Genomic DNA, 15,435 nt, shown 5'->3' with positions numbered 1-15,435 from the left:
CCACTTCCACTCTTCTTCTTTCTTTTTTAACATTTCAGGATATATCATACAGCTGTTGTGTAGAGGTTGAGGGTCCAGAGGGTGTTCTTGTAGAGCACTTTTCCAAAGTTGTATCGCCACATGATCTTGCTGCTCTCATATGTCCAGATGTCAAATCTGGGAAGCATTGGGTTAAATTAACATTATACAATGTAGGACAGTAGGTACTTCACATTTGTGCTATGGTTGTTATACATGTACCAAAAATGCCCTTTCCCTCTTTTGATAAGAGGAGTCATTGTCATAGAAATTATATTTATTTTATATAGTAAATATTCTCCTTCTTGATCTTATTCCAGGCATCCCTACGGTGCATTAGGATGTGTGGATGTCATTTGGGCTCCAGTCTGTGCAGATGGAGCAAGAACCTTATGGCTTTGGTCCCACCCTTCTGCCTATAATGACATCAAGAATTTCCTCATGGAACTCTTCCAGATGGAGAGGAGTTCCTCAGAGCAAGAAGAAGAGACTGAAAATATAACCAAAGAAGTCAGAGAAAGTTGTGAAGCAGCAGCTGTCACTGAGGACTTTGAAGGCCATGAAAAGAGTGAAGGCAACTCAGGGACAAGTGTAAGTAAGGACAGTGGCAAAGGAGATTTAACAAGAATAAAATTAGCTTTGAAGGATATTCCCAGTGAAAGAATCAGGTGTTATTCTGATAAGGAATCTATTGTGAAAATCCGTCTGCTGAAGGATACCCTGAACAGGTTCTCCTTGACAGGACCTGGTTCTTACTCAGTGATGTCATCTGCATTTAGACTAGCTACTCTGGAATTTATGAAGGGTGGTGATCTGGAAGATGTTCCTTACAACTGGTGGCAAAATTATTATGCACATGAAGATGCATGTCAAGCTTACAGATCCCAAGAGGCAGCATGGAAGAAGTTTGTTTCCTGTCCACCTCCTCCTAAAGTTATCCTCCCCCTTACGCTGAGGGACCCACGACTTACTTTGGCGAAGAAGAAGGGGCCTCCCCAAGACTTACCACTTCCAAGTATGTAAAGTTAAAAAGTATTATTTTCTTGTGAAAAGAGGTTATTTCCATAGGAATTTGTAGTCGTAAAATAAGCACTCATGGATCAACCAATCTGTCAGTGAATTCATTGTCCTAGTTCTCTTTTGAAGGAGACTTCTGGAACTTATGGTACATATGAAACAGACTTATGCTTATTATTATCATTGGGTATTGGAAAGGGTACAGGGTGGATGGAATCTTTACCTTTTTGCCTTCCTCCCCCACACACACAATTTTTTTTATTCTATTTATTAATTTTATTTCTTTATTTATTAATTTTCATTATGTGTTTGAGGGGACAGAGAGGGGGGTGTCGCCAATTTAATGAAGTGGCCTTGCTGTGGATGTGCTATGTCTTGTGACACTGCTTCTGACCCAGGGCATTGGACAGGATGCAGGAATGACCCGTCATCTAGGAGCTGCTAAGATAAGAGGAAGGGAAGAGGGTGGAGGGGAGTGGAGTGTGATAGGGATGGAATGGGTGAGAGTGGTTTTTATGCCTTTGTTTTTTGGCTACCTCCCTTGTAATGCAGAAAAAAGGTCTTTGGTATATGTATGTATGTGATTGACTTGACTTCTTTAAAGAATTGACCCTTCAGGGCTACAGAGAGTAGGATGCCTGGACCTATCCTCTGTCCCATTATAGTTGCCTTTTACAACCCAAGTGGGAATACACTGTGGCAGTATTCTTTCTCCCTTGCCACAGGTATAGGTGAAAATGGAAATATATATAAATATTCAGAGAAGTTGTAGAGGGTAGTATTAAGAGTGGGAGGGAGGGACAACATAATGGAGGAACAATCATAGTACAGCAAAGTAGCATCATTTCTCTATGAGCAGATATTTCCTTTAACACAGACAAAATTATGTGTAGATCTGGTCTGTAGGGGCACCCCATATAGATCCTAAAGTATCAGCTGTATGCTGCTGAGCAGATATTTACCTCACAATAACATGCAGCCAGTACCCCAAATGGAGTATTGTGTGTGTTTGCTGTGTCTTAATGCATTGCTTCTGACCCAGGATGATGAGTAAGTTACAGGGATGACCCATCATCCAGGAGAAGCCAAGAAAAGAGGGAGGGATGGTGAACGGGAGTGGAATGGGTGGGGATGAAATGGGTAGGAGTGTAATTATGCTTTTTGACTTTAGCTGCCTCCCTTGTAAGGGGTAAAAAGCTCTTGGTATATGTATTATGAGATTATTATATTATTATTATTATTACATTATATAATAGGATGTGCTGTGCCTTGCTACATTGCTTCTGACCCAGGGCAGTGGGCGGGATGCAGGGATGACCCATCATCCATGAGGAGCTAAGATGAGAGGGAGGAATGGGTGGGAGTGAGTATGTGCCTTTTGACTTGGCTAGCACTATATGGGGCAGAAACGTGGAACATAAGAGAGGAAGAGTTTAAATGTGTTTGAGATGAAATGCCTGAGAAATATGGTAGGGGTTACTAGGCTGGATAGAGTAAGAAACAAGGAGGTGAGGAGGAGAGTGGGGCTGAAAAGTGAGTTGGGAGATAGGGTTGATGAAAGAGTATTGGGATGGTTTGGACACATAGAAAGAATGAGTGAAGAAAGATTAGTAAAAGAGGTGTGGAAGACAGGTGGTGGGAGTGAACATGAAGGGGCAACCAAGGATGAGATGGATGGATGGATGGAGTAAAAGGGGCATTGGGAAAGAGGGGAATGTCTGTTGAGGAAGGAAGGGAGAAGACAGGAGATAGGAGAGAGTGGTTGTGTATGGATGATGCTGTGATGCATGAGGTGGAATAGGTGGGGGCAAGGGACTATGTATATACCTAGTTGTATTATTCGGGAAGGGGAGCTATGCTTGTGGTGACCCATTTTTGTATCTCACAAGATCAAGTTTGTTCTTAAATTCTTGTAATGTGTTTGCACACACTATTTCTTCATCCAATTTGTTCCATATATCCATCACTCTGTGTGGGAAGCTGTTCTTTTTCAGGTTGCTTCTGTAGTTATCCTTCTTGAGTTTCATTGCATGTCCTCTTGTTTTTCCTCTGTCCCACTTTAATAAGTCCTCTCTATCAAGGCATTGTTTTCCTTTCATAATTCTGTAGATGGTTAGTAGGTCCCCTCATTCTCTTCTTTGTTTCAGGGTTGGCAATTCTAGTTCAACCAGCCTTTGTTCATATGTCAGGTTTGCAAGTGTTGGGACCAGCTTTGTCGTTGCTCTTTGTATTCTTTCTACATACATACATATACCAAAAGCTTTTTCCCCCTTACACGGGGGGTAGCCAAAAAGAAAAAGTCATAGAAAATACTCCCACCCATTTCATTTCCAATATATTCCACTCCCCACCACCCTCCTCCCTTCCTCCTATCTTGGCACCTCCTAACTTTCTTATATTCTTTTTTGTACTGGGTGACCATATCTGCGATGCATATTAAAATTTTGGCCTTATCAGTGTTTGTAATGTTTTCTTGATCATTTCCATATCCAGGTATTTAAAAGCCACCTTTATTGATCTCAACAAATTGTATGTTTCTCTGACTATTTTATTTATATGTTTATCTGGCGATGTCTTTGGTGATGATTACTCCTAGGTCCCTTTCAGAATTTACTTTCTTTACTTCTTTTCCATCAATTTTTTACATACATACATACATATACCAAGGCTTTTTCCCCCTTTCAAGGGAGGTAGCCAAAAAGGGAAAGGCATAAAAACACTCCCACCCATTTCATCCCTAAATACACTCCACACCCCTCCCACCCTCCCTCTCATCTGAGCACCTCCTGGATGACGGGTCATCCCTGCACCTTGCCCACCGCCCTGCTTTTTCCAAATTCAATTATACTGCACTTCTTGATGTTGAATTCAACCTCCCATCTCTTGCTCCACTCTGAGACTTTGTTCAGATCCCTCTGCAATGAGTCACAGTCTATTTCCGTGTTTATTCTCTTTAATTAATATGCGTCATCTGCAAAGCAGTTCATGATATTTTGATGCAGCCTGAAGGGATTTCTTCCTGTCTTTTCTTTTTCTACATGAGGGGATGGAGAGGGGGGCTCTCCAGTTAAATGAAGTGGCCATGCTGTGGATGTGCTGTGTCTTGTTACATGGCTTCTGACCCAAGGCAATGGGCAAGAAGCAGGGATGATCCGCCATCCAGAAAGAGCTAAGAAAAGAGGGAGGGAGGGGTGGTGAATGGGAGTGGAGTATGTGGAGATGAAATAAGTGTATAAGTAGATTATGCCTTTGACTTTGGTTACCTCCCTTGTAAGGGGGGAAAAGCCCTTGGTATATGTATGTACCTTCCTGGTATGTAGATAGAGAGATTTATATTATTTTTTCTTTAACACAAGTCTGCATCTAACTGCTGGACATACTGTAGTGTTTAATTCATACATATATTTACAGATATGGAAGAATTTTTACCTAAATGTGATTGGGAGACCAAGAGTCCTATTTGGAACCCAAAGTTGCGGGACATCATGACACTTACCAAGAAATCAGACCAGGAACTGAATGCACAAAGGTCTGAAAATCTAGTACCTGGAGGTTCGATCAGTGAGTCACCGGATGAGTGTCGGGTTGCTGTTTTACTTTTAGCTAAAAGTTCTGGGCATCCACGAGGCTTAGGTAAGATCTGTCATAATTTTCTTATTGATATTTCTGCAACCATTTTGATGGATGGGGTGAAGGGGGCTTTGGGGAAGAGGGGAATGTCTGTTGAGGAAGGACGGAAGAGGACAGAAGACAGGGGTGAATGGAGAATGGTTGTATATGGATGATGTTGTGATGCATGAGGTGGAATGGGCGGGGGGATGGGGGGTGAGGTAGTATGTGTGAGCAAAATTTGACGCAGCCTGAAGGGATTTCTCCCTGTCTTCTCCTTTTATGCATGGGGGGAGCGGAGAGGGGGGGTCGCCGATTTAATGAAGCGGCCTTGCTGTGGATGTGCTGTGTCTTGCAACACTGCTTCTGACCCAGGGCAGTGGACAAGGTGCAGGGATGACCCGTCATCTAGGGTGGTGCTAAGATAAGAGGGAGGGTAGAGGGGTGTGGAGTGTATTCAGGGATGGAATGGGTGGGAATGATTTTATGCCTTTTCCTTTTTGGCTACCTCCTTTGTAAGGGGGAAAAAGCCTTGGTATATGTATGTATATGTATGTATATGTAACCGTGTAGTTAATGAATGGAATAAACTAACTGCACAGGTAGTGCAATGTAGTTCAGTTCAAAGCTTTAAGAATCATTTAGATAAATACCTAAGTAAGATGCTGTAATGATTATAATTTATGTTATATTATTTGTTTTTGTTTTGTTATAATTTGTCTGTCTGATTTTCATTTATTATTAGTTATATGTCAATTTATAATCATTTACTATTTACCTGTTCGTTTGTTATTCAACTATACCTATGCATTTATTTATGTATTTTATTTGTTATTTTTACATTATTATAGTTTTAATTTATTATTAATATGATATATATATATGTGTATATGTATATATATATATATATATATGTTTTTTTTTGTTTTTGTTTTTTCATCCGACCTAGATATGGATCAAAAGGTCTCCTGTCGGCATGCTCCGACTTTGTAATCCTTTGTATTTTTCTGCCTGCCATTACCAGTATGCAGGTCAGAAAACAAGTTAAAAAGAAAAGAGTCCACCTAAGTAGAGATTGCTGCAGCCATCATACATCACTTATAACATACCAAGTCAAGTTAGAAAACCCAATAAACAACACATGTCCACACTGCAGACTTCCATACACATGAGTAAACATATACAGCAATCGTTCCCAACCTTTTCTGGCCTGAGGCACCCTTGCCAAGCCTTTCAGAAGTCCCCGGCACCCTTATTAGAAAATCTAAATTCTAGTTTCTCAGTATTTTGTTGATTCAACATCATTGTAACAAAATTTTGTCCCTGGATAATATGAAAATACTCATCTTTACACTGATGCTGCTTTAATGAACAAAAATGGTTACTGAAGAGAGATAGTCGGTAATACAAAAATTATTTTTGCCCTGAATTTTGGCGGCACCCTCAGTTGATCTCACGGCACTCTTTGGTGCCGCGGCACACCGGTTGGGAACCACTGATATACATTAATCTCTCCCATGTGGTGCACTTGTGGCATAATCAGAAGTATGTTGATCTTGCATTTGCTTAGTTGTGAGTTTGAATCCTGCATTTCTGTCTGATTCCCAGCCGTGACTGTTACCTGTCCTAACTGTGCAAGCACATAGGGCAAAGGTTATGGCTTTGGCCATAGCTCAGTGCCTCATGGTGTCCTCACCTTCCTCTCATGTCCAAGCCTCACAGACAACCAAACAGGCCCCAAGAACCCACTCACTTCATTCACTCAAGAAATTACAAAAAATAATAATAATAAATAAAATAAATAAATAAATAAAAATAAAATAAAAAAGAAGAAGAAGAAATAATCCCTCTGGGCCATGTCATTTCCTCATCCATTCTCAATCACTCTCCATTCACACTGATCTCTTGCCCTCCTCCTTCCCTGCTCAACAGACATTCGTTATGCATCCAACTCCCCTTTCACACCATCCATTCATCACATTTTAGTCTTCCCCTCAATGTTATACCATCTAATTGCATCTTTCATGCTTTTTTTTTTTTTCCCCTAGATGTGTCCCTTTATTTTGTTTATTATTTACTTCATTTTTCTCTCTGTTTCAGGAAGTGGCTGGGACATTATCTTCCCTGCAGGATGGAGTATGGCACTGTGGATTTCACTTATTTACTCAGGGGCTGTTGTCTGTGGGGAAGTGGAGGAAAACAATTTACACTTGGAGGTTATGTCTCCTTACCCGTCCCACCTGTTCCCAGACACGCAAGCTGGTGAGAGACACTCGCTGCTTCTGGCAGAAGAAAGACGCCGGTACCACTTTGCGAGACCTCCCTCCAACAGACTTAATTTCCTGAAACTTGGAGCTCAATATCCTTTCTTTTGTCCCTGGCAAAAGTTGATGGAGGCTTGGCATTTAGCAGTAAAGGACTTTTATGTGGTCCGGGATCCAGAATTGTTAGCTTATTTTGCAAGGAAATGCGGTAAGGAAAGTTGCATGATTTTGAAGAAAAGCAGAAAGGACAAGGAGCCAGATGACACAGAGGTGTTATCGAACAGAAGTGTGAAAAGGAAATTGGATGAGTCTGACCAGTCAGGCAAGGAAACTAACAAAGGAGCTGATGTTGATGGTAATGGTGATGAATCGGATAGAATACCTGTGGAAGATGGTGTTGAAAGTCAACCAGAAATTTGTTTATCTCAAGGAAAGCCATCCCTTCGGTTAAAGGAAATAGCCATGAGTATTCTTGTACCTGTAAAGATTGTATTAATGGGAAAAGGAACATTGGAACCATGTGCCATGATTTGTGTACCAAAGCCAGAGGATTGGAAATACACAAATGACTCACTGAAGAGGAAGTCCAGTTTGGAAGAAATTATAAAACTAAAGAAACAGAAATGCACTGATGAAGGAAGTGACTTACCGAAGAAGCCCTGCTTGAAGCAAGTGCCAGAACCAGAGGACATGGAATATACTAGTGAAATAAGTGATTTACTGAGGAGGAAGCCCAGTTTGAAACAAATGGGACCAGTGGAATTGCCTTTTGAAGATAAGAAGGAGGAAAGAAGAAAAAGTGCTAAGGGGGAGCACAAGAAAATAAAAGTAAGATGTGGAATGGGAAGAACTTTTAATTGAATTGCATTTACATTTCCTCCTCTCCCCCCTCCCCTTTCCTCACCCAGTGACTGATCCCTTGCCTCACTAACAGGAACTTAATGATCAAAGGATTCAGAGGTCCATGTGACCTTGTTTTTCGGCCACTGAACCAATTAATTTTGGTGGACCATTTTTAACCTATAACTCTCAAGTTGTCTTTTTCCTTTCACATGGTGAATGTCTTCTTTTATGTTCAATTCAACTTGGGATGTGACTTTGGGCCAGCTCACACGCTCATTTTATCTACTTCGTCTTTCTATACTCACAGTATGACTGCATTTAGGCTACCACCCAGCACTGAAACAGTGCTGACACAGAATTGGCATGACCACAGACAGGCCTGTAACCGGAACTTATGACTTTGGGGGGCTTCCTACATATTTGGAGGAGCTGAGTGTAATAAAAATGTCTAATCTTGTATAGCACTTACAAAAACAGCAGTGTTGTGACACCTCTGCTGAACCATCAAACACATACATACATATACATGTACCAAGGCTTTTTCCCCCTTACAAGGGAGGTAGCCAAAAAGGAAAAGGCATAAAATCATTCCCACCCATTCCATCAAACACATACATACATATACATATACCAAGGCTTTTTCCCCCTTACAAGGGAGGTAGCCAAAAAGGAAAAGGCATAAAATCATTCCCACCCATTCCATCCCTGAATACACTCCACACCCCTCCACCCCTCCTCCATCAAACACAAACTGACTATAATCTCAGTCAGGGCCAATATTGCAATGGACATCATGTACAGGTCATCCAGTCCAAGCGTGTGCAGATGGCGCCAAGTTACAAGATGACAAATTAAGGACATATGTTTGCAGCAAAGAATATTCTCAAAACCCATTAGTTTGCACCAAACTGCAAATTAACTTGCAGTCTCATTCTGACAAGTTACATGAAAAATGACTGAAAAATACAAATGTATGAGCTTGAGAGTTTGGGAGGACTAATGAAATTTAATTGGGGTGGGGGGAGGCTGACACACGCACACAAACACCCTACCCCCCCTTGGCTATGGGCCTGATCATAGATTCAAATTGACCCTGATGCAGTTGCCACACAGAGGACACTGAACTCTTCATCCTTTACTGCTCTGTTTTCACTCTATCCAGACGGCAGCACACTATATCTTTCTGAAATGACTTGTGGACTAAACTGTAGGCTGTTGCCTATTACCTGGGGGCAGGGGAGATAGTTATAGGTTTTCTGAAAGAGTGACCTGTGGGAAGGGATTGGTTGGTTGACATTCTCTGTGATAGTTTTTCCTCATTCATTGTTATTACCTCAAATTTTACTGGCTGGAAAATCATAGCCCCACACTGGCCAACAACAATCCTTGGACCTCCTATAGATCTTTCTGGTGGGTGGGGACAGATATATATGTATCATTGTGGTATGGTATCTATGCCCATAGCTTATTATATTAGTAAGCTAGGAGCCATCGCCAATTGTCATCTTTCCTTGAGTGAAAAGCAGGAGGAAATGTAGTTCAAATTGGTAAAGAAAGATCTTGGGTCTAGTCCAGACACTGAGTGCTCCTCAGGGCTGCTCCTGCCGGTGAAGGTGAACGTGTTATGGGTGTTGAAGTTGCAGGGAGATGATTCTCTCTAATGTCAAGACCACCATTCGCAGGTACCCATCCTCAGGGAGACGGGACTGCTCGGCCAGACAGTCTAGGGAACAACAACAACCTATCATCAGTCCCTCCTCGTTCATTTTTTCTTCATGTTGGCCATCTCAGCACTGTTCTGCTCTGCCCAACAGCTTTCTGTCCATCCCTGTTTTCTGCCCCACTTCATTTCTCACTCTGTCCATTCTTGTAACACTTGTAGCTGTCTGTAGAATTTGTGTATGATTAATGCCTAGCCACCATGTTTTGTGATTAGTGGCTAGTGAGATAAAATCAGTTCTTTATTATTGCCTTTGATGGTTTTCTTGCGTCTTTTTTATTTTTATTTATTTTATATTATTTTAGAATGTGATAAAAAAGATGCGTCAGAAAGCTATTAAGGAAGTGAATAAAAGGAAAGAAGATTCGGATGCTGAAGAAAATGGAGAGCCTTTGACAGTGGAAGAAGCATACAAGAATATCAAGGAAAAAAATAAAGTGAGTACTTATCAAGATATAGCTATTTTCTTTTTTTTTTTTTTTTTTTTTTTTTTTTTTTTTTTTTTTTTTTTTTTTTTTTTTTTTTTTTTTTTTTTTTTTTTTTTTCTTTTTTTTTTCGCATGTATCCTCATGACCTCTACTACACTTCTCAAATGTGTTTAGATTTTTCCTTTTTGCCTCCCACAAATTCTGTCTTTGCTACATACAATGCCATGGGCACAATCACTCCTCTATGTTGATCCCCAAGTACCTGAAAGTTATGAGAAATAGGTATTCAGGGATGAATGCAAATAGAAGGTTGTATGAGGAACTGATTGTGCCCATGGCACTATAAGGAACAGACACTTGGAATTTGAAGGAGGCAGAAAGTGCCCATGACACTGTAAGGAACAGACATTTGGAATTTGAAGGAGGCAGAAAGGAATAGCTTACATATATTTGAGATGAAGTGTTTAAAAAGTCACAAGGAGGGATGGAGTAGTGATGTAGAAAGCAAAGGTAGGTAGGGAGCTTATTCATGAGGGTAGGTCAAAAAGTGCTGACATGGTTCTGCCTGAAGTTCACTTCATCTGCTTCTGCTTTCCACACTTTATGTACAAGTTTTTCCTTCTACATTTTTTCTGTATGGCCAAACCACCTCAATACTCTTGATTGACCCTATTTGATAGCTCTCTTTCTGATCCTATTCTCTGTCTCACCTCCACATTTCTCACTCTATCCATTCTTGTAATACTTTCATTCATATGCATAAACTATATAGATATGTATAACTAGTAAAGCTATTCAGAGCAGATTTGGTAATTTCATCTATCTATATGCCTTTTAAGTTTGGCTACCTTCCTTGTAAAGGGGAAAAAGCCCTTGGTATGTGCATGTATATACCTATATACCAAATGGTCTCTTCCCCTATAAAGAAGGTAGCCACCCAAAATATGCATCCACCTTCCACCCACCCCTCACCCATCCAACTTTTAGATACTATTATTGCTGGGTTTCATATTTTATATACTCAAATGTGTCTCAAATGTAATATATCTGATTTTACAGGAAGTCGTCAGCAAGTTCCAGTCATATTCACAGTTTATGGAATCCCTTTGGTTGATTGATGAGAATGAGAAGCCTTTCCAAAGAGCTTCCAGACTCATAATGGGCTTTGTAACTCAAGGAGGATTTAGTATAGTGGCAGGCAGAGGAGTAGGATTAGGCTTTGTTGCAGGAATCCCCTTGCTGGACATGACCATCGCCGCACCTGACAAAGGAGGCTTGGTTTGTTTGGTGAGAAATCCATCCTCCCTTCACTATCTTTTTGCAAAAATTCATATTGCTTGGTGCTAGAATGTGTTGACAGGGTTCAAAGTGCATTGTTTTCAATTGTACATGTTGACAAATTGTAATTAATGTATCATTGCACCAGACTGGCTTTATTATGGGCCAGAACATCTCATAGTCAGCTTTCCTGATATATTCCATTGTCCATAATCATTTCTGCAGTAATGTACAAGTGTGTACCTGCCTTCAAGATCAAACGAAAAGGAACTCGCAGAGCAAGCAAAATAAACTGTTCCTCCGTACTTTTTAGAAAGACTACCTTAAACTGATTTTTACAGTTTGTTGTGTTATGTGACAGTTAAAAATGGCTCAGAATTTTAAGTTGACTTGCATTATCAATATGACTTTTTGTATTTCTGAAGTAAGATTGTTACTTATAAAAGAAGATTTTAGTTATTTTGAATAAAGATATGAAGAATGCTCCTTGGTTTGCTGTCCTTCAGTTATGTAATAAAGATTATGCAATTTCAGTATATAATCAAAGGTATACATGTGGTGTAAAGATCTACATTTCATATTGTATATACACAATAGAAAAACTCCTAGGAGGTGCCAAGATCAGAGGGAGGGGAGCTGAGTGTGATGGGGATGGAATGGATGGGAGTGGTTTTTATGCCTTTCTTTTTTTCCTACCTCACTTATAAGGGGGGGGGGGGAAGCCTTTGGTGTGTGTGTGTAATATATATATATATATGTATATATATATACATACATACATACATACACAATAGAGCTTTTTCCCTCTTACAAGGGGTCTAAAGTGAGAGGGAAGGAAGGGTGGTGAATGGGAGTGGAGTTATTCCTTTTGAATTCAGCTACCTCCCTTGTGAGGGTTGAGAAAGGCCTTGGTATATGTATGTACAAGGGGGCTGGCTGAGTCATACCAAAACAATTTCATCCATCCTTCTCATATTAGCGCCTCAGGGATAAATAGTCACTCTGTTACCCTGCCACACTGCATGGATCAAACAATGCAGCAAGACATAACTCCTCCATTGTTGAACACAACAACTTGAGCTAGATTACACCTGACTACTTCACAATACAGCCACTCTACCTCCTCATCCATTCATCTGTATAACCTGTGGAAAAACCCTTTGGGCTCTCTCCAACCCAGTTCTCTGCATCACCTGTGACCAGACCTATTCTTTGTTGAATCCGTTTTAGAGCTGAATGCAACCATGCCAGTGTAGTTCTTGCTTTTGGGAAAGGACTGTTGGGTTGATGTCTGGGGGAAGTTAGGTGAAGTATGAATTTTGGAGTTGTTTTTTATCTGTGTATACAATTTTGTATGGATGTGTTGTGAGCTGTATGTGCTAAGTTGTAGATGTTTGAGTAGTATTGTGCCCATGATGTATTTTTGTTGTATTGTTGGTTGTGCTTGTGTTATATGATAATATTGAGAGTTCTTGCATAGATCTGTGTGGCTATCATTTTCATGTGCTGTTCAATGGGGAGGATTTTAGTTGTTGTATGTAAGTACTTTGGATGGTTTTAGTACATCCAGCAATAATTCTTAATGCTCTGTTTTGTGCATGGTGTCTTTGTATACTTAATTTATGTTGGGGTGTTTTGGGATGTAGGTATAGATGTGTATTGGCTGCAAATCTAATTCCTTGTGTCCTGATTTATGCCTGTGACTTGAGGTCACTCTTGGGGGCTGTTGCCAGTTTCCTGGGGGCTGGGGGTCTTCTGGAAGAGAGACAAAGGGCAATGGATTGATTGATTGAGTGATTGGTTGGTTGTCTCTAAGTATGGTGTATGTAAGATGGACCCAGGAGTTACATGTGTGGCATTGGATTGATATGTGTGTGTGTCATTTGTGGGTTTTGTGCATATTGGACATGTGTTGGAACCTAAGTTGGTTTTGATGTTGCTGGCTAGGTGTGGAAGGGCAGGTACCAAAGTACAGACCTCTTTATATGAAATTGGACTACACCACCAGGTGGAGATTGGGAATGTGATGTGGACTTAGTGCAAGAGGTTGGTGCATGGTGTTGTTGCAAGTGTTGTGGTAATGCTTGTAGATTGTGTGTCCTCTGTGGCAGCATCACCTTAGATAGGCTTTAACCTCTTTAGTACGAGTCAAATTCTCATGGACAGCATCAGCTGCCTGATGCACAACAAGAGTAAGATACAGGATCCCACAGTAACGGCTTCTTTCCTGTATGTTACAGTTAGGTACCTAACTCGTACCTCACAGTAGGAGGGTCAACACTAGTACCCCTCTTTTCTCTTGACTTCTCCACAAGAGATGGGTCTTCTTTCTAACTATGGTAATTCCGTATCATGCACACTATCTGGTGTGACTTGTTAACAGGAACTCTGACCCAATCCAGAGACCAGGTGCTGGCCTCTCAGTCCATGTCTTCTGGGGATGGTGGGGTTGTGTCCATTTGGTGTCCCCAGCAGAGCTTGGATAATTGTATTCCATCTTCTCAGGGTAGTGCCTCCATCTCTTAGCTGTCTTGACACTTAGTGCAGCTGTTTGACAGCTGGGTGTTGCAGCACCTGCACCACACAAAACATCAACACAAAAACATTCACAGATCACAAAACAAGCCCCCCCCCCTCTAAGGTAGATCATAAACCCCAATACTCCACCAACATCCACCAGATATGAGCTTCACAGAAAATCCCTCCCACATTGAATAAGAACCACACCAGCACACTGAAACAGTACCAACACTGAATAAGCCTGGCCACAGATTCAAACTATTCTAGATGCATTGAAGACACAGAATACCCCCATATTAACAATCCCAAGAAAACAACAAAATATGTCTTCCTTGTGGACCTGCCCAGAGGAGTTGCCAGTTTCCTTTAGACTGTGGGTCTTCTGCAAGCAGGTTAGTGAGACCAGGGGCAACAGATTGACCCATCAACATTCCTATGGCTTAGGAGTACTATACCCCCTTTTATAGTCACACCATGTTAGATAATTTGCTAACATGAACCAAAACTGTTTATCAGCACTGGCATGATAATGCCCATAAGGATAGAAGCAATTGTGAACTGTTGGTATTCTAATATAAAGCAATGCACCTTCTGAGAAAATATTTTTGCAATGATTTGTTTTTTATTTGTTTATCTAATTTTACCAATAATTACAAGGACCACAGAAAAGCACTGTTCTCCTATTGATTTGTATGTTTAAAGAATACAGGTCGCCGCCCTTGCTGTCGTTGCCTGTGACTGTCACCGCTAGGTGGCTGGTGGTGGTCGCCCAAATGCGACAAATTTTCCAATACATGTTTGGTTCATACATGTCGATACCATACCTGAATTAAGCTAAATGAAATGCAAGTGGCTGAAAAAATCAAGTGCTGTAGTCGTTTAAGACCAGATGATTGAATAATTGTGTTGCGGGCCCGCGGTCTTTGGAAAACCCGAAAAAAAACAGGTGAAATGCATCCTTGTTTTATTTCCGCCGCACTGCTTACTGGATCTACTGTTTGTACAAAACATACTGTAGCTTGTGTGCTCATCACCCTGGCCAGTATTTATCTAGTTGTATTTTACGGGACGGGAGCTATGCTCGTTGTGACCCGTTTTCGTATCTCTCCACGTCCAGTCTATTCTTGAAATCGTGTATAGTTCTGGCATTCACTGTTCGGTTTGTTCCAGACATCGATCACTCTGTATGGGAAACTATTCTTTTCCAGGTCTCTTCTGTAACTGTCTTTCTTTAGTTTCTTTTCGTGTCCTCTTGTTTTTCTCTTGTCCCATTTTAATAGGTCATCTCTATCGAGAACTTCCATCCCTTTCATAATTCTGAGAAAGTATAAATGAAACAAAACTATTTTATTCCTTCGGCCTGACAACATGGCCACCTAAAAACTTTAGACTTTTTTTTTTCGCCCTCCGACCTAAGGAGAAGGATCCATGGTGCTCGTAACCCAATGAATAAAAAAGTCTGGCCTACGGGCTTTCATCAAGTTTGAGTAGACCTGTATTATTGTATAAATGAGATTCCCTTCAGTTGAATGAAAGTGGGTAGTGGTAGCAAAAATAAAAGTAAAAGACGACACTACTCAAAACAGGTAAATTGAGTATGATAGATGGTTCACGATTTTCCTCCCAAATGAAATCGTCTGGCGACAATTAGAGAAAAAGGAAAAGATGGGGTGGGTCCCCTTTTATTTCGACTAATGTGGAAACAAGTGAAAATAATCAAATAAACCTTTATATATAT

General features: G+C 40.7%; 1 protein-coding gene across 5 annotated transcripts in view; it reads left to right on the top strand.

Moving 5' to 3' along the window:
* Pop1 (POP1 ribonuclease P/MRP subunit) overlaps positions 1-11,660 on the top strand; it is a 52,687-nt gene extending 41,027 nt beyond the window's left edge. For all 5 annotated transcript variants that reach the window (XM_076207540.1, XM_076207539.1, XM_076207541.1 and 2 more), the window contains exons 5-10: positions 39-199; positions 339-1,033; positions 4,447-4,668; positions 6,745-7,736; positions 9,777-9,908; positions 10,959-11,660. In XM_076207540.1, coding sequence (XP_076063655.1) covers positions 39-199; positions 339-1,033; positions 4,447-4,668; positions 6,745-7,736; positions 9,777-9,908; positions 10,959-11,246 — 2,490 coding nt within the window. In that variant the 3' untranslated portion in view covers positions 11,247-11,660. The remainder of the gene's footprint in view (positions 1-38; positions 200-338; positions 1,034-4,446; positions 4,669-6,744; positions 7,737-9,776; positions 9,909-10,958) is intronic.
* Positions 11,661-15,435: the final 3,775 nt, after the last annotated feature.

The sequence above is a fragment of the Oratosquilla oratoria genome, chromosome 24, assembly GCF_046742065.1.
Source record: "Oratosquilla oratoria isolate Oo_2021 chromosome 24, ASM4674206v1, whole genome shotgun sequence".
Classification (NCBI taxonomy): domain Eukaryota; kingdom Metazoa; phylum Arthropoda; class Malacostraca; order Stomatopoda; family Squillidae; genus Oratosquilla; species Oratosquilla oratoria.
The sequence above is the reverse complement of the archived record's forward strand: the minus strand, read 5'-3'. Positions and strand labels throughout refer to the sequence as shown.